Genomic DNA, 27,665 nt, shown 5'->3' with positions numbered 1-27,665 from the left:
GGAGCTCAGCCTCACCATCCCTGCATGAAGCTTCCCGCTGGGCTAGGGCTGAGCGAGCACCGGGGCGTGGGACCAGGGGTGCAGGGGCATTGCTGTGGGGCATGGTGGGGCTGGCAGCGTCCCTGGGGTGCCCCATCCCTCCTCGCTCCCCCCAGCACCAGCTGGGGAAAGGCTTCCTGGGGCCTTTTCTCCCCCAGCTGGGGATGTGGCTTGGAGCTGGGGACAGAGGACGTGGGGCTCGCTCCATCCCCAGGCTCTAAGGGCAGAGCGAACCAGGGCCGTGGTGGGACTGGGCAGGCGGGGGGTGCCTCCGCAGCCCCCTCCCTCCCTGCCACCTCTTTGGCCAGACAAGCAAGGATGTCACCTTTTCCCTGCCGTTTTGCCAGCTGCCCCCTCCTGCCCGGCTCAGCCAATGCTCGCCCTGCTCTGCTCGGTGCCCTTGTAGGGTCCAGGGCTTTGCTGCCTTTCCAGGAACCACGGCTCCCCTCCCATGGGTCCCCGAGCCCTACAATCCCTTAATCCCCTTGGGCCAGGGCATCCCTGCGGGGCTGGGCCTTGCTAAATCCCAAATCTGGCTTCTGAATGTGCCTGTAACCACCCCACTATGCAGGGCTGGGGCTGGCGTGGGCTCACCCCCATGGGGTTGCAGCCCCCTCGCTCCTGGGGGCAGGCAGCGAGCCCTCGGGGTGCTGGGAGCCCCCGGGCTCAGCCCAGGGTCTCTGTGGGGCTGCACTGGCCCCAGGGTGGGGGGGACCCATCGCAGGGTGGCAGCCCTGCGGGATGCCCGGCAGCCGTGGGTCCTGCTTGAGCCCCAGGCAGAGGTGACCTGGAGATGGGGGGGTGGCAGCAGTGGGGTGTCGAGGGCTGACCCCCCCCTTGGTCCCCCCAGTACTTTGGGAAGACGCTGCCTGGCAGGAGGGAGCAGAGGGGCTTCTCCTGCCCCCCAGCCTCCCGCGGCGCTGGGCAAAGGGGTTCCCATGCACCGTGCCCGGGATGGGGGGTGGGGGGGCGGCTGCGGGCACCCTTGGGCCCCCCGCTTTTGGCGAGGGGAGCGAGGGCCGGCTGTGCCAGGGCTGCCCCCATCCCTGCGGGGGGGTGCGGGGGGCAGGCCGGGGGCCGGGCAGGGTGCGGGGGCAGGCGGGGCCGGGGCCCCCCCCCGCTCCTCTCCCGGTGCCCGCCGCGGGGGGGGCTGTGCCGGCCCCGGCGCCCGGCTCGGCTCAGCTGTTCTCTGCGGCAGCGGCGCTGCGCGGAGCCGAGCCCAGGCGCGCCGGGCGGGAGCCGAGCGGGGCCGGGCCCCGGCGAGCCGAGCCGAGCCGAGCGGGGCCGAGCCGAGCCCAGGCGAGCCCAGCCCAGGCGAGCCGAGCCCAGCCGGGCGGAGCCGAGCGGGGCGCAGCGCCGGGCGCGCCCGCAGGAGCCGCGGAGCGCAGGTGGGACGCGGGGCCGGGGCGGGCCGGGGCCGGCGGCGGGTACCGGCAGCGGGGAGGGAGGGCGGCGGGGCGCTGGGCTGCGGCCCCCCGGGCCCCCCGGCCCCTCGCCCGCCCGCCGCCCGGCAGGAGATGGCTATATTTGGAAAGTGACCTCTGGTCGTTCCCGAGCAGCCGCTGCGGATTCAATTGTGGCAACGTAATGGCACGGCCGGGGAGAGGGAGCGGGGAGCGGGGCTGTCCTGCCTGCACCGTGCCTTGCCCCCCGCCTGCACCCCGCCTGCACCCCGCCTGACCCCACCTGCGCGCCGCTAGCACCCTGCCCGCACCCCGCCCGCACCCCGCCTGCTCCCTGCAAGCACCCCATCCGACCCCGCCTGCGCCGTGCCTGCGCCCCACTCACACCCCGCTAACACCCTCCCTGCACCCCGTCTGGCTGTCACGCCTGCAGCCCGCTAGCACCCTGCCTGCAGACCACTAGCATCCTGCTTGCACCCCGCCTGCACCCCATTCAGCCCTGCCTGCGCCCTGATAGCACCCTGCCAGAACTCTGCCTGCACCCCATTCAGCCCTGCCTGCACCCTGCCCAACTCTGCTTGCACCCCACCTGCACCCTGCCCAACCCAGCCTGCACCTTACACGCCGCCTGCGCCCTGCTCAACTCTGCCTGCACCATATCTGCGCCTCACTTGCACCTTTCCTGCACCCCACGCCCTGCCTGTGCCCTGCCTGCACCCTGCCTGCACCCTGCCCAGCCAGCCAGGCCTTCACCCCCTCCCCTGCGTGCCCACACCCCAAGCTCTGCTCCCACCAGCAGAACACCGGAGGGCATCCCCGCGGAGCCCACCCGCTCCCCCTCAGGGCTGGGGAACCATGCCCGGGGCCACGGGGGCGATGCCAGCCCCTCCTTGGTAGCAGAGCTCCCAGCCCCCCCAGCGCCTGGCTCTGACCCGCACCCGCTCTGCCAGGGCAAGGGCAGCGCTGAAGGGCCATGGGGACCCCTGGGGACGCCCAGGGACCGGGCACATGTGGCTTGGCTTGGCGCTGCACGTGCCCTGCCCAAAAGCCACCGGCTGGGACGCGGAGGAGCAGCTCTGCTCCTACCTCTGCCCGCTTTTGCCCCGCAGGCTGGGGGCAGCGGTGCCCAGCTCCCCAGCTGGATACGGCCCCTGGCAATGGCTGAGGCCGCAAAGGAGCCCAGGGGAGTCCCCAAGGCAGCCAGTGGCTCGTGGGTGCTGCAGACCCCCAGCACCCGCGGTTTTGAGGTCCTGAGGGGCTCAGCGCCCCCACGCAGGTCCCAGGAGCAGAGCAGGCTCAGGACAGAGATGGGTGGTTACAGGCAACATGCCCAGCTGTGGCCAAGGGCTTGGAGACCCCACTGGGGCTGTGCTGAGCACGGGGGCTGCTCCGCACCCCGGCGTGCCCATGGGACCGCATGGATGTGCCGGGTCCAGCCCTTGCCCAGGGTCAGTGCCAGGCGCGTGGGTTGGGGGTGCAGAGTGGGTGGCACACGCGGAGCCCCAGGGCAGGGGCCCATGGCGGGAGGCGTGGGGTGCACAGAGCTGGGGGCACAGTCTCCCTCCTGGGTGCTGGGTTGAGCCAGGCAACCTTGGGCCACTAATGGAGGGTGGGACACGAGGGGACAAGCTGTGACCTAGTACATGGCATCTCCTTGGCCACACCAAACTCCCCTCAGCCCCGCTTCTCTACTGCTGATGTGCCAGCCCCAGTGCCAGCCGTGGGGCATGGCGGAGCCGTGGGGCATGGCACAGTCATGGGGCATGGCACAGCTGCACATCATGGCACGGCCATGTCCCTGCCCAGCCGTCAAGCGGCTCCAGCCGCGGGATGTCCGTCCCCAGCACTTGCAGCACCCACAGCCCCCTGCACCAGGGCTGCCCCCAGTCCCCAAAATGGGGTCAGGGCCACACCAGGCACCATCCTGCACCCTCATCCCCCACCATCTCCATGTCCCCAGGCTTTCCCCAGTGCCCAGGGTAGGGGGGATCTCTCGGAGCGCAAGGCCTGAGGGGGCCGAAACCCCTCCATGCTGTGCCGCGGGGGGGTCATGGCCTGACCCTGCGCCCCCCAGCCATGAGCCGCCGCGTGGTGCGCCAGAGCAAGTTCCGGCACGTCTTTGGGCAGCCGGTGAAGGCCGACCAGATGTACGAGGACATCCGCGTCTCCAAGGTGACGTGGGACAGCTCCTTCTGTGCTGTCAACCCCAAGTTTGTGGCCATCATCGTGGAGTCTGGCGGCGGGGGGGCCTTCATGGTCCTGCCCCTTGCCAAGGTGAGCGGGGAGGCTGCGGGGGTCTGGTCCCCCTGGGATATGTTGGGGAGGGGGACATGCTGGTGGGCTCTGCTTTTGGGGGACTGCTGTGGCCTCAGAGACCCCCAGCTTTGCCCTGACATCCCCATCCTCACGTGGGGGCTCAGGGCAGAGGTAGTCTGGGGTGGCCATCGGCACCTGTGAAGGGTGACAGCCCGGGGGGTGATACGGGAAACCCCTGGCTGTGTTCTCCCCAGGCCAAATTCCCCAGGGGCATGTGATGCCCAGGGATGCCCAGTGGGGTGGGAGTCTGCCCTGCCCACCCCAGCAGAGGGGCTAGGAGGGGGTCCCCAACCCGTCCTTGCCATCAGAGGGGACAAAAAACCACCTCTCCTTGGGCACATCGTTCCCCTCCACGTCCCTATGGGGCCTCGTGCTAAGTGAGCCCCATTCCCACTGTGTGCCTCAGTTTCCCCCTTCGAGGTGGGTGCAAAGCTCTGGCCACTGCCGGGGCCCCCTGCATGCCCCCACTTGTGCCACAGTCACACGTGGTGACTTGGGGGGACTCGTGGCAGGGCCCCCCCGGCCTCTGGGGACTCATCCTGGCACCTCGGTATTGCAGACGGGACGGGTGGACAAGAACCACCCACTGGTGACAGGGCACACGGCTCCCGTGCTGGATATCGACTGGTGTCCCCACAATGACAACGTCATCGCCAGCGCCTCCGAGGACACCACCGTCATGGTGAGGGGCCGGACCCCGGGCGGGAGGGGTGCGGCGGGCGCTGGGGGAGCGGCGCAGAGCATCCCCCCGCCTTTGCTGCCTGCGAAGTGTCACTGGCCTATTTTTAGCCCCAGTGCCATGCGTTCGCGCTGGCGGCGGCTGCTCTCCCCATGATGCAGCAGTTTGTGCTAAATATACCCGCCCCAGCGACTCAGCACCCAGGAATAGCTGGGGGGGGGGGCTGGGGGCCCAGCCGTGCCCCCCTCCCTGTGCCCACCAGTACCCTGAGTACTGGGGATGCCCCCCAGGATGCAGGCATTGCTGCCATCCCCTCACCACCCTCCCTGCAGCCTGAGCTGGGATTAACGATGCGGTTAATTGGCTCCAAGGCCCTCAGCCGCTTAGTGTTTACCCGTGGGGTGATCCCCGCCACCCCACACCCCGCTCTCACGCCCCCCCCCAGGTGTGGCAGATCCCCGACTACGTCCCCGTGCGCAACATCACGGAGCCGGTGGTGACGTTGGAGGGACACTCCAAGCGGGTGGGCATCATCTCGTGGCACCCCACTGCCCGCAACGTCCTGCTCAGCGCAGGTAAGGGGGCCCAGGCTCACCCTCCCCGGGGTCGGGTGGGATCCGTGGGGTGATGGTGTCCACCCCGTTGATGTTGACCCCGTCGATCCTCCGCAGGCTGTGACAACCTGGTGATCCTCTGGAACGTGGGCACAGGGGAGATGCTGCTGGTGCTGGAGGACATGCACACCGACCTCATCTACAACGTGGGCTGGAACCGCAACGGCAGCCTCCTCGTCACCACCTGCAAGGACAAGAAGGTCCGCGTCATCGACCCCCGCAAGCAGCAGGTCGTGGCGGTGAGTGCCCCCGCCGTGTCCCCCCACCATCCCGCCGCGGGGTCTCCCCGCCGTGTCTGCCTGACCCTACTAACCGCCCGCACCCGCGCATCTCCGTCTTTGGTTTTAACCCGCTAACGGCCGGCGCAGGAGAAAGCCAAACCGCACGACGGCGCCCGCCCCATCCGCGCCATCTTCATGGCCGATGGCAAGATCTTCACCACCGGCTTCAGCAAGATGAGCGAGCGGCAGCTGGGCCTCTGGGACCTGGTACGAGACGGCGGCTCCCGCCCGGCCAGCGCCGCCCCGGGGACCCCGCGGAGCCAGGGATGCGCCGGGTGCCAGGGATGCTTTCCGGCAGCACGTGCGCCCCGGGAGCCTCATGCACCCCCCAGGAGCAGGACTCAGCGGCTGTTTTGGGGGACAGATCCGGACCCCCTCCCCATTTTCCCCCCCGCCCCTGCCCCGTGCTGACTCTCTCCCCCTCCCCCCAGGAGAGGTTTGCCCCCCACGAAGGGCTGAGGCCCGTGCGGGCCATCTTCACGCGGGAAGGACACATCTTTACCACGGGCTTTACCAGAATGAGCCAGCGGGAGCTGGGCTTGTGGGACCCGGTAATGAGGCCGCATGGAGTGCTGCCCTGGGAACTTGGCACCCCCCGACCCCCTGCCCCTCCCTGCCCCAGCTTGGAGTACCCACTACATCCCCCCCCCAAAAAAGATGCCAAGTTCCCAAGTGTGCCGTGCTGTGCTGGGCGTGGGGAGGGGGCTGGGAGCAGGGGGAGGGGGGAGCCAGGCTGGGGTGCACCCAGTTGTGCAGGTAAGCAGGTGTGGGGCAGGGGGTGCTGAGGGGCGGGGGGGCATGCCAAGCTGCCTGCCTGGGGGTTTGTGTACCCCAGGGTGGGACGAGCCCCATCCCCGCGGTGTGCCGTGGCTAACACGTGTGACTAACTGGGATGGGGGTTTCGGGGCCACCGTTCACACCCCCGCCCCCCTGCACCGGCCCTGCAGAAAAACTTCGAGGAGCCCATCGCCCTGCAGGAGATGGACACGAGCAACGGGGTCCTGCTGCCCTTCTACGACCCTGACTCCAGCATTGTCTACCTCTGCGGGAAGGTAACGCCCCCCAGAGAGCAACCCCTCCGTGCCACCCCTTCCCTGGGGGAGCCGGGGCCGGCTGACACCTGTCCCCACACGCACAGGGGGACAGCAGCATCCGGTACTTCGAGATCACGAACGAGGCACCCTACGTGCACTACCTGAACACCTACAGCAGCAAGGAGCCGCAGCGGGGCATGGGCTTCATGCCCAAGCGTGGGCTGGATGTCAGCAAGTGTGAGATCGCCAGGTGAGAGGTGGGGGGGTGGGTGGGGCGGCTTGGGGTCGGGGGGCGCAGCCGGACCCTGAACCCCCTCTGCCCCATGTAGGTTCTTCAAGCTGCACGAGCGCAAGTGTGAGCCCATCGTCATGACGGTGCCGCGCAAGGTGAGCCCGCTGGGGTCCCAGGGGAGATGGGAGGGTCTGGGGGGTATGGACACCCCCCCATCTCACCGCTGTCTCCCTCACCCCTGCAGTCAGACCTCTTCCAGGATGACCTGTACCCCGACACGCCGGGGCCTGAGCCAGCCCTGGAGGCGGACGAGTGGCTGTCAGGGAAGGACGCGGAGCCCATCCTCATCTCGCTGCGGGACGGCTACGTCCCCGTCAAGAACCGGGAGCTGAAGGTGGTCAAGAAGAACATCCTGGACAACAAGCCCCCCCCGGGCCCCCGCCGCAGGTCCTGCGACTCTGACCTCTCTGTGAGTGTCCTGGGAATGGGGGTGTCATGGCGGGACTGTCCCCCTCCCTGGGGTGGCCTTGGGGTGCTGGAGGGGGCTTCCCAGTGACCCTGTGTGTCATTCCCTGCCCCCGCCCTGCAGCGGCCAGCCTTGGAAGAGGTGCTGGAGGAGATCCGTGCCCTGAAGGAGACCGTCCAAGCGCAGGAGAAGCGCATCTCCGACCTGGAGAACAAACTCTGCCAGTTCACCAACGGCACGGACTAGCGCGGTGGCCAAGGCCACGGGCAGGGCGAGGACTGCCCCGGCCGCCCCGGGGATTAAAGCCGAGTCCCCGCAGAGGGCAGGAGCCCAGAGCCGTGTTCTTTCCCCAGGAGCCAAGGCTGCGGGGGGGGGGGGTCGGACCCTGACGCCCCCCAACACTGGTATCAGTGGCATCCTGCTCCTGGGGTGGCCCTGCACATTGGCACCCTGCTGCAGCACCCGGGGGGTGGGTGTCCCGCTTCGGTGCCCGCAGGCTGGGGCTGCTGAGCCTCCCTCCTCAGGGACCTGCAAGCCGGGTGCCAGCACCCTCCCAGGACAGGGGGGCTCCGGCCGCCCCGGCCAGGATGCACTGGGGTATGGTGCTCCCCCGTGCCTCCTCGCCTCCCCCTGCCCCATCACCCCCCTCAGCAGGTGCTCCCAACCAGCTTTTTCCTCCTGGGTCCCCCTTTAATAAAGGGCTCAGCCACCCGTGGCTGCGTGGCAGGTACCGGGGACGTGGGACCACCACGTTGGGGGGCCCTGCCTGCACCCCGCTGCCCACACGGCCACGGTGCAGGCAGAGAGAGGCCAAGAGAGAGAAACATTAAAGAGCATTTATTGGTGTTGGCCGCGGTCGGAGCTGCTCGGGCTCCCCCAGCCCTGGCCCAGACGTCGCTTGTGGGGTGCGTGGCAGGGAGCGGGGGACACGCCAGCTACGAAAAGTCCCGGGGGAGTGAGCCCGGCCCCTGCCCCCTGCGGCCCCTGGCCCCCATGTGCAAAGGACGAGCAGCCTGGGGTGGGGGGGCCGGGGGGTTAGCACCATTTGACGTAAGGTTTCTCTTGGGGTCAGCGCCCAGGACGAGGGGGTGCAGCGCTGCCAAGGGGGAGGGCATCCGATCAGGGCAAGGGGGTGCGAGCAGGGGATTGGGGGGGGCGGGCTGACACTGGGCACCCTTTTGCAGGCACCGCCCCGGCTGCCCCAGTGGCCCCCCACGCCAGGGTGGTGGGTGAGGTGGCTGTGCAGCCCCATGCTGGCTGTGGGGTGCAATGGGGCTGAGCCCCCCCCCCCCGCCCATTGGCAGGCAGAGCAGCTCCCGGGTAAGTGCACTTGGTAGCGCCTGGGCAGTGGGGCTGAGGGGGCTGAGCAGAGCCCCACAGCTCCGGGGGCACCCCAGGACCCCACGTGGCTGGCAGCTCCCCTGTCTGGGGCAGGCTGTGCCCCCCACCGCCTTCCCGGGGCGAGGGGCCGAGCAGCACCCCATAGGGCAGTTGGGAGGGGGTAGGCCTGTCCCAGGGATGGGGTACAGCCCATGGGGTTGCTCCCCCTGGTCCCTGCCACCCCAGCTGCAGGGCTGTGACCCACCCCGCCTCGTCCTGCTGTGGGGTCCCTCCCCACCACACCCCAGTACCACCCTGGCTACGGGGATGATGTCCCCCCCCTCCCGCGCCAGGTCCAAATCCTGCACCCCCCTCCCCATTTGCCCCCTGCAGTGCCTGGGCTCGCTCCTCCCACCCCACTCCCCCTCCGTGCCCCCATACGTGGCACCGGCTGTGTCCCCGTCCCCATCGGGGTGGGGTGGGGGGGCTCAGCGGGGGCACGGGGTCACTTCTCCATCAGCGAGAGCTGCAGGATCCGCTGCAGCTCCTCTTCCTCCTGGCGCGTCCGGCGCTCGGCTTCCTCCTGCTCCCGCGCCGACAGCGCCATGGCCAGCCGCAGCTGCTCCGCGTAGCTGGGGAACAGGGCGCTGGGCCCCCCGCCGCCCCCCGGGGCCGGGGCGACAGGAGGCCGGGGGGCCGCTGTGTGCTGGGGAGTCCTGGGGGGGGGGCAGCAGGGCCTCAGGGGGGTTCCCTGCAGGGCCGGTACCTGCTCCCGCTCCTCCCCGGGGGGCTGGCTGGACCTTACCAACCTGTCTCCTCGGCGGCCCTCGTGCGACATGGGGTGGGTGCCCGGCTTGCTGTTGGTCAGCGCTTCCCAGATGGTGACCTGTAGCCAGTGGCAGAGAAGTGCTTGGAGGGTGGCACACCCCCTCCCCCAGCACCCCAAAACCCAGCCCCTCTGCATGAGCTGGGACCCACCACTGCAGGATGCCGGGATGGGGCAAGGTGGGGTGAGCATCCTGGGGCAGCATCGGGACAGGGTGGGCAGTGGGGTTGCCCAGCTGGGGGGGGGGGGTGGCAGGGCCCACCTGGTCGTACTCGCTGCCTGCTTCCAGCAGGCTCTGCTGGATGGCGAACTGCAGCAGGTCATCCTCATCCTCCCGCAGGGCGTCCTGGTGGGTGCCCACCACGCTGTACCCCCGCGGCACCTCAAACAGCGCCGGGTCCATCTCACATGCCCGGCACGAGGCTGCGGGGAGACGGGCATCGGCATGGTTGGGCACCCCGCTATGTTCCACCCCTCCCATACACCCCACCATGTTTCCCCCACCCCACGTACTCAGGGAGCTGGAGCTGCTGACGCTGGAGGAGTCGCTGCTGGGCGAGGGCGCCTCGCTGCTGGGGCTGTGCCGCAGGGAGCTGACGGGCTCGTCGCACCCGTTCAGGTTCCCGAAGGTGATGCGGGCATTGAGGATGTGGAAGATGGGGATTTCTGTGGGAAAGGGGAAAAAAAAAGCAGGGAGGGAAGCTGGCTGTGCCACCCATGACAGCAGCAAAGACCCCCCCTCCCCGTACCGATCTTGACGGGGAAGCCGGGCGGGAGGCGCAGGGTGATGAAGTCCCGCAGTTTGGCGAAGAGCGCGTTGCTTATTGCCATGAGGTCGATGATGGGGGCAACCTGCTCGCAGAGGGACAGCGGGTGGTCCTCGCACAGCCACAGCTTCGCCTTGAACCTGCCGGGGACAGGCGCCGGGCTGGGGACCCCTGCCTGCCCCCCCTCCCCGGGTGCTCTGCAGTGGTCGGGGGGGGAGACAGGAGGGTCCTAAATCTGCTCCTTCCCCCCTCACTTCTGTGTCTTGGTGGTGAGCTCCATGGGCCGCCCCATGTCCCGGTTGCCGAGCTCGAAGTTGGGGTTGAAGTACTCCTCAGGGGTGATGGCGGTGGGGTTGGCGTGGCTCAGCGTCTGCGTGATCAGTGTCTGCGGGACACCTCGGCGGGTAACGGAGGGTGCCAGCCACGGGGCCACCCACCCACCAGGACCCCCAGGACACTCACCCCGTTGTTGGGCCCCACGTGCTGCTCAGCGATGCCCAGGAAGGACTGCAGCGGGGTCTTACTGCCTGCAGGAGAGGAGGGGGTGAGGACCGGAGCCGGCGCAGCGTCCTGCCCGCCCAGCCCGTGCCGGCTCCACCTTTGCTCTTGCCCTTGTGCTGGTCCGAGAGGTGCTCGGTCCGCGTCCGCGTGATCAGCTCCACATTGGACGCACCGTAGACCTGGCCGAGGAGGGGGAACGCCAGAGGTAGATACTCCCTGCCCCTCACCGGCCATACCCACCTCGGGCAGCTCAGCCCCCCCACCCCGCCCCTCACCTTGGCCTCGTACCCATTCACCATTTCTGTCTTCTCGCTCCTCCAGCCCAGGATCCCGGACTTGTTCCTGGGGTGACACAGGGCACCGTGAGCCACGGATGGTCTCGCTGGACAGGCATCCCGGCGTGGGACCTCAGTGCCCCCCACCCCCAGCTCACCTCTCAAAGGCGATGTTCTTGGTGTCGAGCTGGGTGGTGACGACGGGGGCCGTCAGCCGCCCCATCACCTGCTCCTCAGTGGGCTGCACAGCAGCCAGCAGCACCTCCTGGTCGTGGCCGGCCAGGGCCAGCGTCTCCGAGTAGACCACCCGCCGGTCGTGGTCGATCTCCATCACCACCGCGCTGGTGTCTAGGGGAAGGGGGATCAGGGTACATGGGGACAACCGCGGTCCCCACCATGTCACCCATGGTGCAGTGCCAAGGGGCCCTGCTGGGGCTCCCCGGTGAGGGGACACACGCCGGTGCCGCCTCACCTTGGCCCCGAAAGACGAAGCTGCGGTTGCCCCGCTGCCAGGTCATATGGTCGAAGCCCAGCAGCGTGGTGTCCACCCGCAGGTTCTGGCCACTCTTCCACACCTTGTAGGTGTCGCTGGGGCAGATCTTGGACACCAGCGGCACTGGGGAGAGATGGCGATAGCCCAGCCAGGGATGGGGCCACGCTGCACCCCCCAGGTGGGCTGCAGTGCTGAGCTGGTGGGCGATGTGCTCCAGGGCCCAGCTCGTCGGCAGGATGGGGGTCTGTGAGCCTGGGGTGTAGGGGAGGGGAAGGGGGCCAGGTATCCTCCACCCTGGGGATGGGCGCTGGGGCTGGGGGCAGCACCAGAGATGGGGGAGGCTCTGCTGGGAAACTCCTGCTCCCCCCTCATCCAGCTATGCTCTGCCCCGAGCTTACCCCAGCTGGTGAACTCCCACTTCATCTCCACGTAGAAGTCCTGGGCCTGGGGAGAGCGCAGCGGGGTCAGGAGGAGCCTGTGGCTGGCACCCCTCCCCCCCCGTCCCGGTGGCCCCACCAGAGGGGGGTACCTTGCGCAGCTTCTCCAGCAGGATGGGGATGCCGGCCAGGCGCTTGATGGCTCTCTGGTAGTCGCGGTAGCGCAGGACCAGCTGCACCAGCTCCAGGTCGCGGGTGCTCACGGCCTCCTGCAGGACTGCAGGGCAGAGACGGGCAGTGCCCAGGGGGGTGGCACGGCACAGCATGGCACGGCACGGCACAGCGGAGCCGGCCACTGCGCAGGAGCCACACACGTACCACCGCGTGAGCTGTCCCCCGGGGAGCTGCAGCACCAGGCGGAGCACACCCGTGCCTGTGCCCGTGCCAGGGACCGAGGACCGAGGCAGCCAGTCCTCCCGGCTCACCTGTCCAGCCACTGCGGTTCTCCTTGCCCACATCAGCGCCATGCTTCAGCAGCACCCTGGCGCACTCGAGGTGGCCCAGCGTGGTGGCCAGGTGTAGTGGGGTGCGTCCTCGGGGGTCCAGCTGCTCGATGTCGGCCTGCCGAGAGGGAGCGGGGCTCAGGGGGCACCGGGATCTCATGCCCACCAGTGCCCTCCCGTAAACACGAGGCTCCCAGCTGGAGCAGCTGGGGAAAGCAGCCGACATTTGCTGATATCTCAGCGAGCTTCCCCATCCCCGAGCTCCCCCAAGCGATGCACATGTACTGCACCCCAAAAGGCTCTCCCTGCTCCCCACAGCCACTGCCAGCCCCATGGGGAGGGTGGGGAGAGCATGGAGGTGGCTGCCAGCAACCAGCACGGCTCGGTATGGTCAGGCTGGGCTGCACCCACCAAGCAGGCACAGAGCAGGGGCACAGCACGGCAGCGGGGGAGCACAGATGCCCCCGGCACAGTGCAGAGAGCCCTGCAGGGCTTGATGCAGCTGCAAGCTCAGGAAAAGCCCCCACCTCTGGGCTTTGGGGCGGGGGGGTGGGGGGGGTGGGTTGCTGCCCAGTTGCCAGGCAGCAGCTGCCGGCAGCCCCCCTCCGTCGGGGCTGGGAGCATGGCAGGCGATGTGGGCTGCGGCGGGCGCACGTGTTCCCCTGCCTGAGCCGGGGGCGGGTGGCTGCGTGAGCAGAGCGGCTGCTTGGAGGATCCCCGGGCCCTGGGGAGCCGCGCGCTGGGGCTGCGATTGTTTGTGCCAAGCCCGGAGCCTGGCGCCCAGCCAGCCCCGAGGAATCCCTCACCCGCCGGCAGCGGCGGTGGGTGCCCCGAGCACCTGTGGGCCCCGCTCCCCACGCAAGGTGCAGCATTGCACCCGTGCCCAGGGCTGGGGGCATGGCTTGGGGCTTGATGGAGCAGCAGGGGAGTGCTGAGCCTCTGCCCCCCCAGCACCCAGCTGGGGCAGAAGCCTTGTGCCCGGAGAGGGACATTCAGCTGCTGCCAGGACAGGAGGCAGTGGGGGTGCACCCTGAATCAGGGCAAGGGTTTTGGGAAGGCCACTCCCAGGAGCACAAACCTGGAGTGCAGCACCCAAGGGGGCCAGGCACCCCAGAGGCATTTGGGGCTGGGCAGGGGTGGGGTGTGGGCTCCCCTGTGCCCAGGCTCTCGCTCGGCAGCAAGTCCCTGTCTTGCTCTCGGGCATGTCCTGCTGTCCCTCTGCCCTGGGAATTCCCCATCCCTGCCCAGGCTGTGGGCATCCTCACGCCCGTCATCCCCAGGGGCTCACTGGCCGGGGGACCCCCCCCCCAGGCTGCCCACACTGCCAGAGCGAAACAGCCCCCCAGTTCTCCAGGAGCTAGCGTGCTGCTCCAAGGCTCTCCAGGCGACTGCTGCTTCTTAATTGCGCTAATGAAATGACTCTAATTAAAGCAATCGCCCCCCAGCCGGGGGACGGGTGCTGCAGGCTCAGCGGGGCTCCCAGCTGCAGCCCTGCCCCAGCACCGGGCAGGACGAGGGTCCCCGCTCTGGGGATGCAGCACTGGAGCCAACCCCGGGGGACACGGCGTGACCCAGTTTTCACCAGCAAGAGCTCAGTCCCAGGCCCTGGCGCTGGGATGGCTCCAGCTCGGGGGCTGTGGCACAGACCTCTGAGTGCTGCCCGTCCTGGGACTGTGACATCCCCCAGGGGATGGGGACGGGGACAGGGATGGCTTTGGGGTGGCAGCAGTGCAGTGCAGGATGACAGCTTGGCCGCTCCTCCTCCCGTGCCAGCCAGGTGCATGGCACGGCGCAGCCCCCCTGCCATGACTGTCCCCAGGGTGGGGGACCTCAGCGCGGGCACGGACCCCAGCGCCTGCTCCCGGGTGGCAGTGAGGGACACACGGGTCAGTGCAGGGAGGTCCCTGTGCAGCCCCAGGGCCCTGCCGCGCATGACAGGGCAGGCTGCGATGTGGGGTGTCCTGGCACAACTGGTTCCGTGTCATTGCCTGCCACGCTGTCCCTGCCACGGGGACCCGCTGGCCCTCGCACCCCAGGTGGAGGCAAGTGTGGATGGGAGCTCAGGGTGACAATTCAAGGGTGACCCATGCAGGGCCCTTGTGGGGACGTGGAGAGGAGCAACGCTGCCAGCTGTCCCAGCACCTCCCAAACCCAAACACCTGCACGTAGAGTGGGGGGCCCTGTGTGGTGCCACTGCCCCATGCAGGTCGCCAGGGTGGCAGAGCCCCCAGGCAGGGAGACCCCCAGCCCCCAGCATCCCACACAGCACCAGCCCTGACCCGCTTTCCCGGGAGATGCTCCAGCAGGGACAAGGGCCGAGCCGTGCCCCCAGATGCTCCGGATGAAGGCGGGGGGCTCAGCCTGGGCTGACCTCCCCACCTGCTTCCCCCAAACTCTGGGGTCTGGCCTGCAGCACCCATGGCCCCCCCCCGTGCACCCCTGGGTTGCACGCAGGGCCGGCTTTGCTCTTGCCCTGCAAATGGCAGCGGGGGTGGTGGGAGCCCAGTGGGGGCTGTGGCAGAGCCCCTCCACTGGCCAGGCTTGGGGGGGGTGGGTTAGAAATCCCCTCTGCAGACGAGCGGGGCCGGAGCCGCCCTCGCAGCCCCTGCATCTCCCTGCGCCCGCCAAGCCACCACCGCCTGCGCCCAGCTTTGATCTCTGCCGCGCTGGGCTCCTGGGAAAAATGACCCCAAATTACCACGGAAATAAAACCACTGGCGATGGGGTGGGGGGTCGTGGCGATGCTGGTGCAGCCCCCTGGCCGGCCCCCACAATGGAGGCGGGTGTGGCGGGAGCCATCGCACGCATCCCGGCGGGAGCATCACTGCATGGTGGCCCCCCCCGTTTCGTGCATCACAGGGGTCCATCCGGCATGGCCCTCAGCACCCTGGGGTGCTGGGAGCTGGGCTGAGGGACGGGGGTGCTCGGCACAGCCTCGCTGCCGGCCTCTCTCCAGCGCCTGCGGTTTCCTGCATCTTCGGGGTTGGGTTTTAATTACCTGAATTGCAACGCCACGGGGGAGAGGGAGGCTGGGAACCCGCCTGGGGACGTGCCCGCGGCCCCGCTCTGTCACCGCTGGCTGGAAGGTTCCCAGGCTGGGGGGCACGGTGGGTCCCCTCACCCCGAGAACCTGGCTGGCCTCCTGGGGCTGGGGGCGCTGCACCCCGGTAGCATCAGGGCCCTGTGTCCCCACCCCGAGAGGGGCTCAGCCTGAAGGTGGGGAGCCGGGGCTGCACCCCCAGCAGGACTGGCAGCACCCTGAGAAGCGGGGTGCGGGTTGGGGTGCCGGGGGCCCGCAGAGGCCTAGCAGGGAGCCGGGGACACGTGGGGAGGGATGCTTGGGGCTGCGTTGGCCGAGGGATGCAGGGGACCCGCGGGTGGTACCCACCGCTCCGCACCAGCCCCCGGGGGCAGCTGGCACAGCCCCGGGGTGCAGGGGGACACGGGACGCCCCCAGAGCCCTGCCAGCCGCGGGAGGGACCCCATGCCCACCCTCATCCCCATCCTCATCCTCATCTCCATCCTCATCCTCATCCCAGCCGCGAGCAGGAGCCCGGCTGCAGCCCGGCAGCATTGCATCAGCCCGGGCCGAACCGGGCCGGGCCCGGGGGTGCTCCCCCCCGCCCGCCGCCCCACCTGCTTGGCGCTGAGCTCCCGGTCCAGGTCGCGGGCGCGGTTGTGCCAGACGAGGTAGTGCAGCGGGTACCTGCCCTCCGGCCCCTTCCTGCCTGAGCAAGACGCGAGCATCCTCCGTGCATGCTGGAGCGGCGCGGCGGGCGCGGCGCGGGGCGGAGCGGGGCGCGGGGGGGCGCGGGGCGGGGCGGGCACGGCACCTCCCGCCCGGTGCTTCCCCCGCGCCCCCCGGCACCGCCCGGCCTCATGGGACTTGTAGTCACCCTGCCCTTCATCGCCCCCTTCTTCCTCCTCCTCCTTCCCCCCCCCCCCCCGCCCCGTCCAACCCCGCACCGCTCAGCCCATCACCGTGGCCTCCGACCCGGCGAGGGTGGCTGCAAAAGGTGACCCCGCTGGCACTCAGCACCCCTCCCTTCCCAAATTCCCCCCGCTCCCAGACTGATTTCCCCCCTCCCAGCTGACCCCCGCTCCCCCCATGGGCCAGCGGGCCCAGGCACATGGCGGGGCAGGGGCGAAGGCGGCGGGCGGGGGGCCGTGCGGGGGCCGTGCGGGGGGCCCCAAGCCCCCCCACCGCGGGCAGCGGCAGGCACGGGTCCCTGGCCCCGTTTCCTTTTCCGCCTGCGTTTCTCCGGGGCGGGCGTCGCGTTTTCCGGCTGCTGCCCGAGAACAATGCGAGGCTGGGCCTCCGCCGGCCGCCTCGGCCTCCCGCCGGCGCCACGCTCCTGGCCCCCCACCCCGCCGCCCCCCACCCCGCCATGGGGCTGCCACCGACGGTTGGATCCCCCGCGTCATTATTCTCTGCTCAGCCGTGACGAAGGCGGCGGTGGTCGTATCCCCCTGCCCTGGTCCCCACACAGCATCCCCCATGTCCCTGCCAGCCTTGCTGCCCCATGACGTCATGAGCCATCTCCCCGGCAACCAGCGGTGAGGTCACCAGCGGCGCAGGCCACACAGCCTGGCCTGTGGTGGCGGGGGGCAGGATCTGGCCCCACTCCGATGGCTCCTGCCTGGGATGGCCATGTCGCGGGGTTCCAGCCTCCACAGCTGCCTGTGGGGTCCCCGTGGGGATACTGGGGCATCTCCCCACTGCTCCAAGTGCTTACAGGCTCCCAGAGGGGGGAACAGACCCCAGATGGGCCCCAGTCTCCCCCATCCCCCCAAAATCCCCTGCTGTAGCCCACTCCACACATCCCCAATGCAGTGTCCTGTCGGCACTGCTGGGGTCCCCCCTGGGGGTCCCCCATGTCCCAGGACAGGACCCCCTGGCTGACCCAGGCTGCCCATGCTGCACCCCATGGTGCACCTGTGACAGGGCCAGGGTGACGAGTGGGGGTGAACAGGAGGGGAGTGTAACGTGCCACAGCTGGCACTGGGAACAGGTCTGGGGGGTGCCCAGGCGTGGGCCTGAATGCAGGATAAGTGCCCAGAGCCGGTGCTGGGATGCCCAGAGCAGGACTGGGGCAAGTAGGAGGTGCCCAGGGCTGGGACTGGGGTGTGCAGGACCCGGGCTGGGACCAGGACCAGGACCAGGACCAGGACCAGAGGGGTGCCCAGGACCCCAGAGGGGGGATGAACAGGACCAGGTTGGGGACCAAGACCAGGGCGGGGACCAGGACGCTGCCCTGGACTGAGAACGGGACCAGGAGGGCACCGAGGACTGGGACTGGGGTCGGTACCAGGGGATGCCCAGCACCAGGACCAGGACCAAGAAGTGGACCAGGGCCAGGGGGATGCCCAGCGCCAGGACCAGGACCAGGACCAGGACCAGGACCGGGGCTGGGGGTGTGCCCAGGAGCAGGAGCCGGGGCAGGAGCAGGGCCGGGAGGGTGCCCGGGAGCAGCCCAGGTTGCGCAGGGCCAGGCGGGGGCTGCGCAGGGCTGGAGCCAGAACCGGGCGGGATACCCGAACCAGGAGCGGGCCCAGGAGCGGGCCGCGGCGGGGGGGGGCGGCGGCGCGGGCGCGGACGCAGGTGCCGGGGCGGGCGCGGGGGGGGGGGCGCGGGGCGGCGCCGGTGCCGGTGCCGGTGCCGGTGCGGGGCGGTCGCGGCGGGCGCTGCCGGCGGCGGGGCGGGGGCGGCGCGGCCCCTCCTCCGCCGGGGCCGGGCCTGCGCCGCTTCCTGCGGAGCCGCCGGGCGCTGGGAGCAGCCGGCAGCCCCCGGCGCGCCGCGGCCCCGGGCCCCCGCCGCCCCCCCCCCTCCCCCCCGCCCCGCCGCCCCGACCCCCGCCCTCCCCGGCGGGCCCGGGGGCGCCGCCGCCGCCGCCCCACGCTGGCGCAGAGGCCCGGGCCCGGGCCCGCCTCGCCGCTGAGGATGTCCCGGAAGGCGCCGCGGGCGGAGGTGTGCGCCGACTGCAGCGCCCCAGGTAAGGGCCGCCCTCCCGCCGCCGGCCCCGGGACCCCCGCCCCGGCCCCGCTGCGCCCCGGCCCCCCGCCGGCCTCCCGCCCCCCCTCCCCCCCTCCGCCCCCCGGCGGGGCCCTTCGCACCCCGTGCTGCCCCCCCCCCCCCCGCCCGGAGCCCCCCGGAGCCTGGCCGGGAGCCCGCCCGGCGCTCCCCGGTGCGGCTGCGGGAGCCCCCTGGGCACCCCCCGCTTCATCCCAGCACCCTCCGCACCCCGAGGTGCCCCCGCTTCATCCCAGCGCCCTCTGCACCCCGTGGTACCCCCGCTTCATCCCCAGCACCCCAGTATGCGCTCTGCACCCCATAGCGTCCCCCACTTCATTCCCAGCACCCCTGTGAGCCCCGTCTGTACGTCGAGATGCCCCCCACTTCATCCCCAGCACCCCCATGAGCCCCCTCTGCACCCTGAGGTGCTCCCCGCTTCATCCCAGCACCCCCATGAGCCCCCTCTGCACCCTGAGGTGCTCCCCGCTTCATCCCAGCACCCCCATGAGCCCCCTCTGCACCCTGAGGTGCTCCCCGCTTCATCCCAGCACCCCCATGAGCCCCCTCTGCACCCTGAGGTGCTCCCCGCTTCATCCCAGCACCCCCATGAGCCCCCTCTGCACCCTGAGGTGCTCCCCGCTTCATCCCAGCACCCCCATGAGCCCCCTCTGCACCCTGAGGTGCTCCCCGCTTCATCCCAGCACCCCCATGAGCCCCCTCTGCACCCTGAGGTGCTCCCCGCTTCATCCCAGCACCCCCATGAGCCCTCTCTGCACCCTGAGGTGCCCCCCGCTTCATCCCCAGCACCCCTGTGAGCCCCCTTGGCCCCCCCACTACATCCCCAGCACCCCCATGAGCCCGCTCTGCACCCCCCGCTTCATCCTCAGCACCCCTTTGAGCCCCCTCTGCACCCCGAGGTGCTGCACTACATTCCAGGCACCCCCGTGAGCCCCCTCTGCACCCTGAGGTGCACCTTCCCCCCCCCAGCTTGCTCCCAGGGAGCCCTTCTGCGTCTCCTTCTACACCCCACAGTGAGGCCTCTTTGCCCCCGCTGGGTGACCCCACGGTCCCCTGGTGAGTCCCCTCTGCACCCTGCGGTGCATGCCCAGGGGATCCCCGCTGAGTCCCCTGCTCTGCCCCCAGACACCCTCTGATGTGCCCCTGGTGAGGCCCCTGGGCCCCCTTGGTGCACCCCCTTTATGCCCCAGAAATCTCTAGGTCCACCCCAAATGTGACCCCATAACCCCCCCGTGCCCTCCTCAGTGCTGCCCTGGTGCACCCAGCGTACCCCCACCGCACCCAACGCCCACCGAGCACCACCCACAGCCTTTGCACCCCACAGCGTGGGAGCTGCAGACAGGCTGGGGACATTCCGGTTGGTGCCAGCAGCACCAAGGACCCTGCAAATGGGGGTGGGATGGGGGGGACACCCTCCTGCGCCCCACAGCACCCCGCTGCCAGCACCCATGCTGGCCGGATCCGGGCTCGGCGGTGCAAGGCAGGCTGAGCTGGGCCGGCGGCGGCTGCGCTGCAAGCCGGAGCCTGAGCCTGGGCAAGATGATTCCCGTCCCCAGCGGTGCTGGTGCCCACAGCCCCCACACCGGGCACGAGCCCGTGGGCGTCACGGTGGAGCTGGGACCCCCAAACCTTGCTGTGACGGGGCCAGACCCCCAAACCCTGCCTACGGCCGGTGTGGGTGGCCCCCACGGCAATGAATGAATGGGGCCGAGAGTCGAGGCTCGCTCCGAGCCGGCCCCCGGAAAGCTGCCCGCGGGCCAAGGCTGTACCGAAATTATTCCGGCCACGTGCCAATGGCCGGATCCTGCCAGGAGAGCTGGCGGCACGAGTGGGCGCGGGGCTGCCCTGCCTCGGGGTGTGTCCCCCGTGCCGACAGGCAAGCGGGGGGCACAGGGGTGTTCGGGGCGGTGCCGAGGCTCCCTGCTGGGGTGGGGGGAAATGGAAACCAGTTTCTTCCAATCTCTTATCACCCGGCAGCCATGTGAGGAAATGAGTTATAAAGTCCAGAGGCCGCTTCCTACCACGCTGGGAGCACCCGCCGCCGGGGATGTGCTGCCCGGCCCTGCATGGTGGGGTGGCCATGGGGTGCTTTGGTCCCTCTGCCTGGCCTCTCTTGGCCAAATCCTGCTCCTCTGGTCCCGTGCAGGGATGCTGGTTGGCCCCAGCCCTCCTTTCACCAGTGTGGGGCTGAGTCCTGGGGGTCCTGGTGTCACCCCGCATCCCGGTGCAGGGCCGGAGGTGCTGGGATCTCCCTCGGGCCCCAGGATCCTCCCAGGGTTTGGGGTGTCCCCGTGCCAGCACTCCCCGAGCTGCTGCAATGCCTGCCTGCAGCCCACCGTACCCTGACTGTCCCCTGCAGCAGGAGGGGTTGCCGCCCCGCGGGTACCCCGAATCCGCCCGGCTGCAGGGCCGCGGGCGGCCTCACCGTCCAGCTCCCCCCCAGCGCAGAGCGTCCTGTTCCCGGCAGCACCCCGTGGGCAGCGGGCGCGAAGGCACAGATGCCGCCGCACCGGCTGCCAAGGCGCTGCCATCTGTGTGTGCGGGGCTGCCAGGCTGGGGTGGGGGGGGGCCCGCCGCTCCCCCAAGCCACCCCACCGCGGCCCCAGGGCACTGCAGCACTTCGGGGCTGGGCATCCCCCAAAACGGCATCCCCAGGGCTCTGTGGGGGGCTTGGGGAGGGGTCCGCGACCCCGCAGGGAGGAAGGAAGCAGGGGGGGCCTGGCCGCCAGCCTGCCTTCCTCTGCAGGGTCATGGGACCACCGTCACCCCCCCGGGGCCATCGCGGCTGGCCGGTGCTGCCACCCCCCCTAAGCCCTGTACACCCCGGCTTGGGGCTCCCCCCTCCCGTGGGGCGGTGCGGTGTTTGTGTAGGCCCTACAGAAACAAGGAGTGGTTGGGCTGGGCAGAGGCTGGCAGGGCTCCCCCACGGTGCCCACAGAGGGGCCACCCACGGATGATTCGGCATCGTCACCCCGTGCCTGCCCGCGTGTCATGGGAGGGGGCCACGACCCAGCGGGCGGGTCCCCAAATCCTGCCCTTGGTGCTGCCTGGGGCAGCTGCAGCCCCACAGCCACCCCATGGGGCTGGAGCCCATCCCGGGCCAGCCCCAGGACCCATTTTTGGGGTGCGGGAGTAGGGAGTGGCTACCCAGCTGGCAGTGGGGCCCCCGTGGGTGCCGGGGCTGGTGCCAGCGCGGGGCCGGCGCAGCCGCTAAATGGCCCTTTGTTCCCAGCGGGGACACAAAGGGCTCCAGTCCGGCCAGGCCAGGGCCGGCAGCCGGGCTTTGGGGGGCGTATGGCAGTGTGGGGGGGTCACAGCACCTGCCCCAAGAGCTGGGGTGCCCCGCAGGGCCAGCCTGCGGTGGGGTGCTGAGGCTGCAAAGCTGGTGACCACTGTATGTGGGAGCCCCTGGGCTGGGGGTGCCCACCCATTGGGGCACATGCAGCCCCTCTCCAGGACCCCCCCCAGATGCCCAGCGGGGAGCTCAGGGGGTACATGGCCTCGATGGGTGCTGTGGTGGGTCAGGGTGCCCCTGCTTGGGGTGCCACGGGGTGATGTCACATCCCTGCCACCAGCCACCCCACTGATGGGGGAGGCCAAATCCTGCCCCCCCCTTTTGGCTGGTGCCTGGTTGCTAGGGGCAACCTGTGGGTTTCCCCTGGCGATGGGCTGAGCCCCTCGCCGTCACCGGGGAAACGGTCGCTGTGGCAACGCATCCCCCCCCACCACCCGGCAGTGCGTGGTGGACGGGGAGGGGACCGCACCGGGAGGGGACCGCGGTGGCGGGGACACCCGGTGACACCCCCTGTGCCACCCTGCAGACCCCGGCTGGGCCTCCATCAACCGCGGGGTGCTCATCTGCGACGAGTGCTGCAGCGTGCACCGCAGCCTGGGCCGCCACATCTCCATCGTCAAGCACCTGCGCCACAGCCCCTGGCCCGCCACCCTGCTCCAGGTGGGTGCTGGCCCCGCGGGGACATTGGGGGACACACGCAAGGACCCCCCCCCACACCCACCGGGCCCTGCCTCTCCCCCGCAGATGGTGCACACCTTGGCGAGCAACGGGGCCAACTCCATCTGGGAGCACTCGCTGCTGGATCCGGCCCAGGTGCAGAGCGGGCGCCGGAAGGCAAACCCCCAGGACAAAGTGCAGTAAGTGCCCCCTGCGCCGTGGGGAGGGGGTCTGTGCCGGCTGGGTGCCCCCCCCCCCCGCCCTCACTTCGCAACCTGCTGCTCCCCCTCCTCCCAGCCCCACCAAGTCGGAGTTCATCCGCGCCAAGTACCAGATGCTGGCCTTCGTCCACAAGCTGCCCTGCCGTGATGACGACGGCGTCACTGCCAAGGACCTCAGCAAGGTGGGGTGCAGGGTGGGGGGGGGGTGCAGGGACCCCTCCCCTTGGCACTGGGGACAGATTCCCCCCTTACCGGTCGTCTCCTCCGCAGCAATTGCACTCGAGCGTGCGGACGGGCAACCTGGAGACCTGCCTGCGCCTGCTCTCGCTGGGCGCCCAGGCCAACTTCTTCCACCCGGTGAGCACCCGTGGGGATCGGGGTCCCTGGGGGCAGCGCTGGGCTTCGGGGGGGGTCCCGGAGCCGCAGGCTGCGGGGCTGAGGCTGCCCGTGCCTGCAGGAGAAGGGCACCACGCCGCTGCACGTGGCCGCCAAGGCCGGGCAGATCCTGCAGGCAGAGCTGCTGGTGGTCTACGGTGCCGACCCTGGGGCGCCCGACGTGAACGGCCGCACCCCCATCGACTACGCCAGGTGAGGGCAAGGAAGGGGTGGGGGGGAGTCACCCCTGCCTGCACCCCCCCCGTCAGGGTGGGCATCACCCCTGCCTGTCCTCTCACAGGCAGGCAGCCCAGCACGAGCTGGCGGAGAGGCTGGTGGAGTGCCAGTACGAGCTGACCGACAGGCTGGCCTTTTACCTCTGCGGCAGGAAGCCGGGTGAGCGCGGGGGTCCCGGGGCGGGGGTATTGGCCTCGGGTGGGGGACGGAGCCCCGCTCACCACCCCTCTCCTTGCGCAGACCACAAGAACGGGCACTACATCATCCCGCAGATGGCTGACAGGTGAATGCCCGGCGCCCGCGGCCCCGCTGCCCTGTCCCGTGTCCCCCCCGGCGTCCCCGCTGGGCCGAGGGGGGGACCCCGGTCACCTCCATGTGACCGGCGCTGGAGCATCCCCGGGGAGGGTGGGGTGGGGGGTGGGGGGTCCACGTGCCCACGCGTTTAACATCCGCCTTTATCCTGTTCTTCCCTCCGCTGCCTTCTCCGGAGCGCAGGGTGCGCCCAAAGTGCATGGCACAGAGGTATTGTCCGCTCGGCTCTCGGCTCCGGGGGCCCCCCCGTGCCACCGGCGTGGGCCCCCCTGCAGCCCCAGCTGCTCGGCCCAGCCTGGCACATGGGGGGCACCCGGGGAGGGGGGTCCCGCTTGCCCCTTGCCACTTCATCCCCCCGTGCCTGCCTGCCAGCCCCGCTCGGTGAAGCCCCCTGTGCCCGGGGGAGGTCCCTGTCCTGGTGGGGTGCATCTGGGGACTGTTCGGGTTGGGATGGGCCAGGAATAACCCCTGCTTTGTGTCTCCCCCCTTCCCACAATCCCCCAGCCTGGATCTCTCTGAGTTGGCCAAGGCAGCCAAGAAGAAGCTGCAGGCGGTGAGTGGGGGCCAGGGAGGGTTGGGGGGGGTCGTCCGTCCGTCCCCCCCATCCCGCCTGACGCCACCCCCTGTCCCGCTGCAGCTCAGCAACCGCCTCTTCGAGGAGCTGGCCATGGACGTCTACGACGAGGTGGACCGCCGGGAGAACGATGCGGGTGAGCGGGGGCCGCGGGGTGCAGCCCCCCCCCGGGCTGGGGCGGGTGTCCCGGCGCGGGGAGGAGCAGCCGGCGGGGCTGCGGCTGAGCCCAGCGCTCCCCCCGATCTGGATCCGTCCGCCGGGACCGCAGGCCCCTCCTTCCTCATTCCTCTGGCCGGGGAGGTTTTCTCTGCGCAAGGGGCCGCCGCTGGGTGCTGGGGCTGGGGTGCTGCCAGAGGTGGGTGCCGGCACCCCCCGGGGATGGGGGCTCAGCCTGGAGGGGTGCCCTTGGGCTGGGGGGTGGCGGGGTGGGGGCCACCCCATTTCCGTGGCAGGGTGGGCACCTATAGGCATGCCAAACCCTCTCCCTGCCGTCTGAGGGGGTGCAGAGCTGGTGCCCCAAAGTGTGAGGAGCGGGGGGTCCCTGCTGGGGGGTGCGGGGGGGGATCCCAGCCCCACGGGGCGGTTGGGGGAGGCGACTCCCGTCAGCCCGGCCAAGCTCCACTCCCAGTCCCGGCAGGCTGGCCCCGCGCCTGCGTCCTGCCGGCTCCGCTGCCGGCCCCAAGCCCTGCAGGCCGCTCGCTGCGGGGGGTGTCCCTGCAGCCCCCCGGGGTCTGATGCCGGGTGTCTGCCCGCAGTCTGGCTGACGACGCAGAACCACAGCACGCTGGTGACAGAGCGCAGCGCCGTCCCCTTCCTCCCTGTCAACCCCGAGTACTCGGCCACACGCAACCAGGTGAGCCCCCCCACCAGGCCCCGAGGCCCCCGCTTGCACCCAGACCCCTGCTCACCCCCTTTCCGCCCCCCACCCTCCCAGGGCCGGCAGAAGCTGGCCAGGTTCAACGCCAGGGAGTTCGCCACCTTGCTCATCGACATCCTCGGGGAAGCCAAGCGTCGGCAGCAGGGGAAGAGTCTGCTGAGCCCCACAGGTGAGGGATGGGGGCCAGCAAGGGGGGCTGAGCATATCCCCCCCCCCAGCCCTGTGCTTAGCACCCCACTGCCTTCCCCCAGACGCCCTTGACTACTCTCTGCGGAGCCAGAGTGACCTGGACGACCAGCACGACTACGACAGCGTTGCCTCTGACGAGGACACGGACCAGGAGCTGCTGCGCAACGCCTCCCGCAACAACCGTGCCAGGGTGAGCCCCGGCCCCCTGCCCCGGCCCCCTCCCCAGCTCCGGGAACCCGGTGCTGAGCCCCTCTCCCCGCAGAGCATGGACTCCTCCGACCTCTCGGACGGCCCCATCACACTGCAGGAGTACCTGGAGGTGAAGAAGGCTCTGGCGGCCTCCGAGGCCAAGGTGCAGCAGCTGATGAAGGTGAACAACAGCCTGAGCGACGAGCTGCGCCGGCTGCAGCGCGAGGTGGGTGCGGGGCCAGTGGGACCCCTCCCCCGCCTTGGCATACCCCACCACCCCACTGATGCCTCCCTTCCCCACCGCTGCAGATCCACAAGCTGCAGGCGGAGAACACGCAGATCCGGCAGCAGACGGGTCCCGCGCACCCAACCCCGGCCCCCAGCGAGCGGCCGGAGCACGGGCACCCCCCGGGCACGGCCCCCCAGCACCGCCGGGACCGCCAGGCCTTCTCCATGTACGAGCCAGGCTCAGCGCTGAAGCCCTTTGGGCAGCCGGTGGAGGAGCTGGTGACACGGCTGCAGCCCTTCGGCACCGGCGTGAGTGTCCTGGGGCAGGCGGGCGGTTTTTGGGGTGCAGCAGTCCCCCCAGCCCCCCAGGGTGCTGGGTCCCATCCTCGCAGGGCCGTAATGTTTCATGTGTCGCCAGGAGGTGGAGGACGAGGCTCTGTACTCTATGCACATCCCGGCCAGCGTGTACCGGGTAAGGGGGCCGCAGCGGGGGCGGCTCCTGCATGGGACGTGGTGGCCGTCACCCTCCTGGGAAGTGGCCTCCGTGCTGTCCTGGGACGTCCCGCCCCCCCGCCACCCTGCACCCCCTGGGTCAGGCCGGGGACCTCCCCGGGGGACGGTGGCCGCGGGACGTTCCTGCATGCAGGGCGGCGGTGTCCCCTGTGCTCGTCCTCCCCTGCACGTCACTGGGATCGGCTCCGGACCCTGCCGCGCCCCGTTCAGCACCGGCTTGCCCTTTCTTCCCCCTCCAGATCCGGAAAGGTCCGTCTGCATCCTCGGTGCCCTTTCCCCCGTCCTCCCCACTGCTCTCCTGCCCGCCTGACGGTGCCCGGCACATGGTGACGTACTGGGGAGGGGGGGCAGCTCCTGGGGTGGGGGGACCCCAGCCCTGCACGGGGACGGGGCTGGGCAGGGCCTGACACTGCTCCTCTCCCCTCCAGAGCAAGCTGGACCGGCACGGCAGCGGCACCGACAGCGACTACGACAACACCCAGGCGGGTGAGGTCCTGATCAGGTGAGTGCCGGGGCTGGGGTCAGCGCCGGGGACACGGGGCTGGCGCTGACCCCGGGGCGTGGGTCGGTCCCCGCAGCATGGAGGGGAAGCGGTTCGTGGAGCTGAGCAAGGACGAAGACTTCCCCCACGAGCTGGACCCGCTGGATGGGGAGCTGGACCCCGGGCTGCCCAGCACAGAGGACGTCATCCTCAAAACCGAGCAGGTCACCAAGAACATCCAGGAGCTGCTGCGGGCGGCGCAGGAGTCCAAGCACGACAGGTAGGGCTGGGGCACGTCCACGGGGTCCTTCCGGAGCCCCGCCCCCCCCCCTTGTCCCAGGGTCCATCCCTGCCACCCCTGTGGTGGGAGCCATCGTCGTCCCCCCAAGTGCTCACCCCCTTTGCTCGCCCCCAGCTTCGTGCCCTGCTCGGAGAAGATCCACTCAGCTGTGACGGAGATGGCATCGCTCTTCCCCAAGGTAGGAGGGGGGGTGGGTCCCCGGCGTGGGGTGGGGTGGCTACATCCCAGCACTGTGTCCCCACCCTGACATGGGTCCTGACTCTGCGCCCGCTGCAGAAGCCGGCGCTGGAGACGGTGCGGAGCTCCCTGCGGCTGCTCAACGCCAGCGCCTACCGGCTGCAGAGCGAGTGCCGTAAGACCGTGCCGCCCGAGCCGGGCGCTGCCGTGGACTACCAGCTCCTGACCCAGCAGGTCATCCAGTGTGCCTACGACATCGCCAAGGCCGCCAAGCAGCTGGTCACCATCACCACCCGTGAGAAGAAGCAGTGAGCGCCAGCCCGTGTCCCCCCCCTGCACCCCCCTGGCCCCCAAGCTCTCCATCTCTCCCTCCCCTCCGGCAGCAGCTGGCACCTGGGGTGAGCAAGTGGCCTTAGCCCGTGGGGGGCCGGGGCGTGGGGCGAGCCCCCCCTCACCCCCCGTGCCGCCAAGGAGCTGGTGCTCAGCCTGCGGGGTAGGTGCCTGCGTCCCCCTGTACAGCCCCCTGCCCGCCCCCGCGCAGCCCACCCCGCGGCACGCGCCTAACTTATCCTGTACATAGCCTGTCTAGCTGTCCGCGGTGGCGGCGGCGATGTACCCCCTACCCCCCCAAAGCCCCTCGCCGGGCGGCCGGTACCCCCCGGGGCCACCCGCAGCGTTACACTGGACCGGGGCGCCCGCGGGCACCCCCTCCCCGGGCGTCCTGCCCCCCCCACCGGGGCCGCGCTCCCTACTGTAAGATGTGTCCTTGTACATTTGTATCAATAAAGGTGTGAGCATTGCACTGGCTCCTGCGGCAATGGGGGGGGGGGTCCCGTCCACCCCGCGGTGTGGCTGCGGGGGGCTTCACCCCCTCCCGGCGCA

At 70.4% G+C, this 27,665-nt stretch overlaps 3 protein-coding genes across 9 annotated transcripts; 2 read left to right on the top strand and 1 right to left on the bottom strand.

Moving 5' to 3' along the window:
- Positions 1-1,178: 1,178 nt before the first annotated feature.
- CORO6 (coronin 6) lies at positions 1,179-7,775 on the top strand. 3 transcript variants are annotated; one of them, XM_064467697.1, is made up of 12 exons: positions 1,179-1,427; positions 3,517-3,716; positions 4,318-4,440; positions 4,883-5,012; positions 5,109-5,290; positions 5,420-5,539; positions 5,764-5,883; positions 6,280-6,384; positions 6,471-6,616; positions 6,696-6,753; positions 6,843-7,067; positions 7,188-7,775. In XM_064467697.1, exons 2-12 carry the CDS (start codon positions 3,519-3,521, stop codon positions 7,308-7,310), a joined length of 1,530 nt encoding a protein of 509 aa, XP_064323767.1. In that variant the 5' UTR covers positions 1,179-1,427; positions 3,517-3,518; the 3' UTR covers positions 7,311-7,775. The 3 variants fall into 3 exon arrangements, with proteins under 3 accessions (XP_064323767.1, XP_064323769.1, XP_064323768.1); XM_064467699.1 differs by lacking the exon at positions 5,764-5,883; XM_064467698.1 differs by lacking the exon at positions 5,420-5,539 and having other exon boundaries at positions 1,181-1,427.
- Positions 7,776-7,871: 96 nt separating this feature from the next.
- ANKRD13B (ankyrin repeat domain 13B) lies at positions 7,872-16,029 on the bottom strand. Of its 2 annotated transcripts, XM_064467695.1 has the most exons (15): positions 15,763-16,025; positions 12,109-12,244; positions 11,776-11,900; positions 11,645-11,690; positions 11,226-11,369; positions 10,912-11,101; positions 10,754-10,820; positions 10,576-10,657; positions 10,440-10,504; positions 10,232-10,362; positions 9,960-10,117; positions 9,724-9,876; positions 9,473-9,633; positions 9,194-9,270; positions 7,872-9,100 (listed from the first exon to the last, which is right to left on the bottom strand). In XM_064467695.1, the coding sequence occupies exons 1-15, from the start codon at positions 15,871-15,873 to the stop codon at positions 8,890-8,892; spliced, it is 1,857 nt and encodes a 618-aa protein (XP_064323765.1). In that variant the 5' UTR covers positions 15,874-16,025; the 3' UTR covers positions 7,872-8,889. The 2 variants fall into 2 exon arrangements, with proteins under 2 accessions (XP_064323765.1, XP_064323764.1); XM_064467694.1 differs by having other exon boundaries at positions 7,872-9,270; positions 15,763-16,029.
- A 1,920-nt stretch (positions 16,030-17,949) lies between these two features.
- Positions 17,950-27,582, top strand: GIT1 (GIT ArfGAP 1). 4 transcript variants are annotated; one of them, XM_064467869.1, is made up of 22 exons: positions 17,950-18,119; positions 21,979-22,112; positions 22,197-22,309; positions 22,407-22,512; positions 22,601-22,687; positions 22,788-22,918; positions 23,007-23,101; positions 23,183-23,225; positions 23,438-23,464; positions 23,759-23,807; positions 23,892-23,964; positions 24,584-24,681; positions 24,763-24,874; positions 24,957-25,084; positions 25,157-25,309; positions 25,393-25,620; positions 25,730-25,783; positions 26,064-26,150; positions 26,253-26,326; positions 26,403-26,585; positions 26,721-26,784; positions 26,883-27,582. In XM_064467869.1, the coding sequence occupies exons 1-22, from the start codon at positions 18,068-18,070 to the stop codon at positions 27,093-27,095; spliced, it is 2,304 nt and encodes a 767-aa protein (XP_064323939.1). In that variant the 5' UTR covers positions 17,950-18,067; the 3' UTR covers positions 27,096-27,582. The 4 variants fall into 4 exon arrangements, with proteins under 4 accessions (XP_064323939.1, XP_064323941.1, XP_064323942.1 ...); XM_064467871.1 differs by lacking the exon at positions 23,438-23,464; XM_064467872.1 differs by lacking the exon at positions 25,730-25,783.
- The last annotated feature ends 83 nt before the right edge of the window (positions 27,583-27,665 follow it).

Source organism: Phalacrocorax carbo, chromosome 17 (assembly GCF_963921805.1).
Source record: "Phalacrocorax carbo chromosome 17, bPhaCar2.1, whole genome shotgun sequence".
Classification (NCBI taxonomy): Eukaryota; Metazoa; Chordata; class Aves; order Suliformes; family Phalacrocoracidae; genus Phalacrocorax; species Phalacrocorax carbo.
The sequence above is the reverse complement of the archived record's forward strand: the minus strand, read 5'-3'. Positions and strand labels throughout refer to the sequence as shown.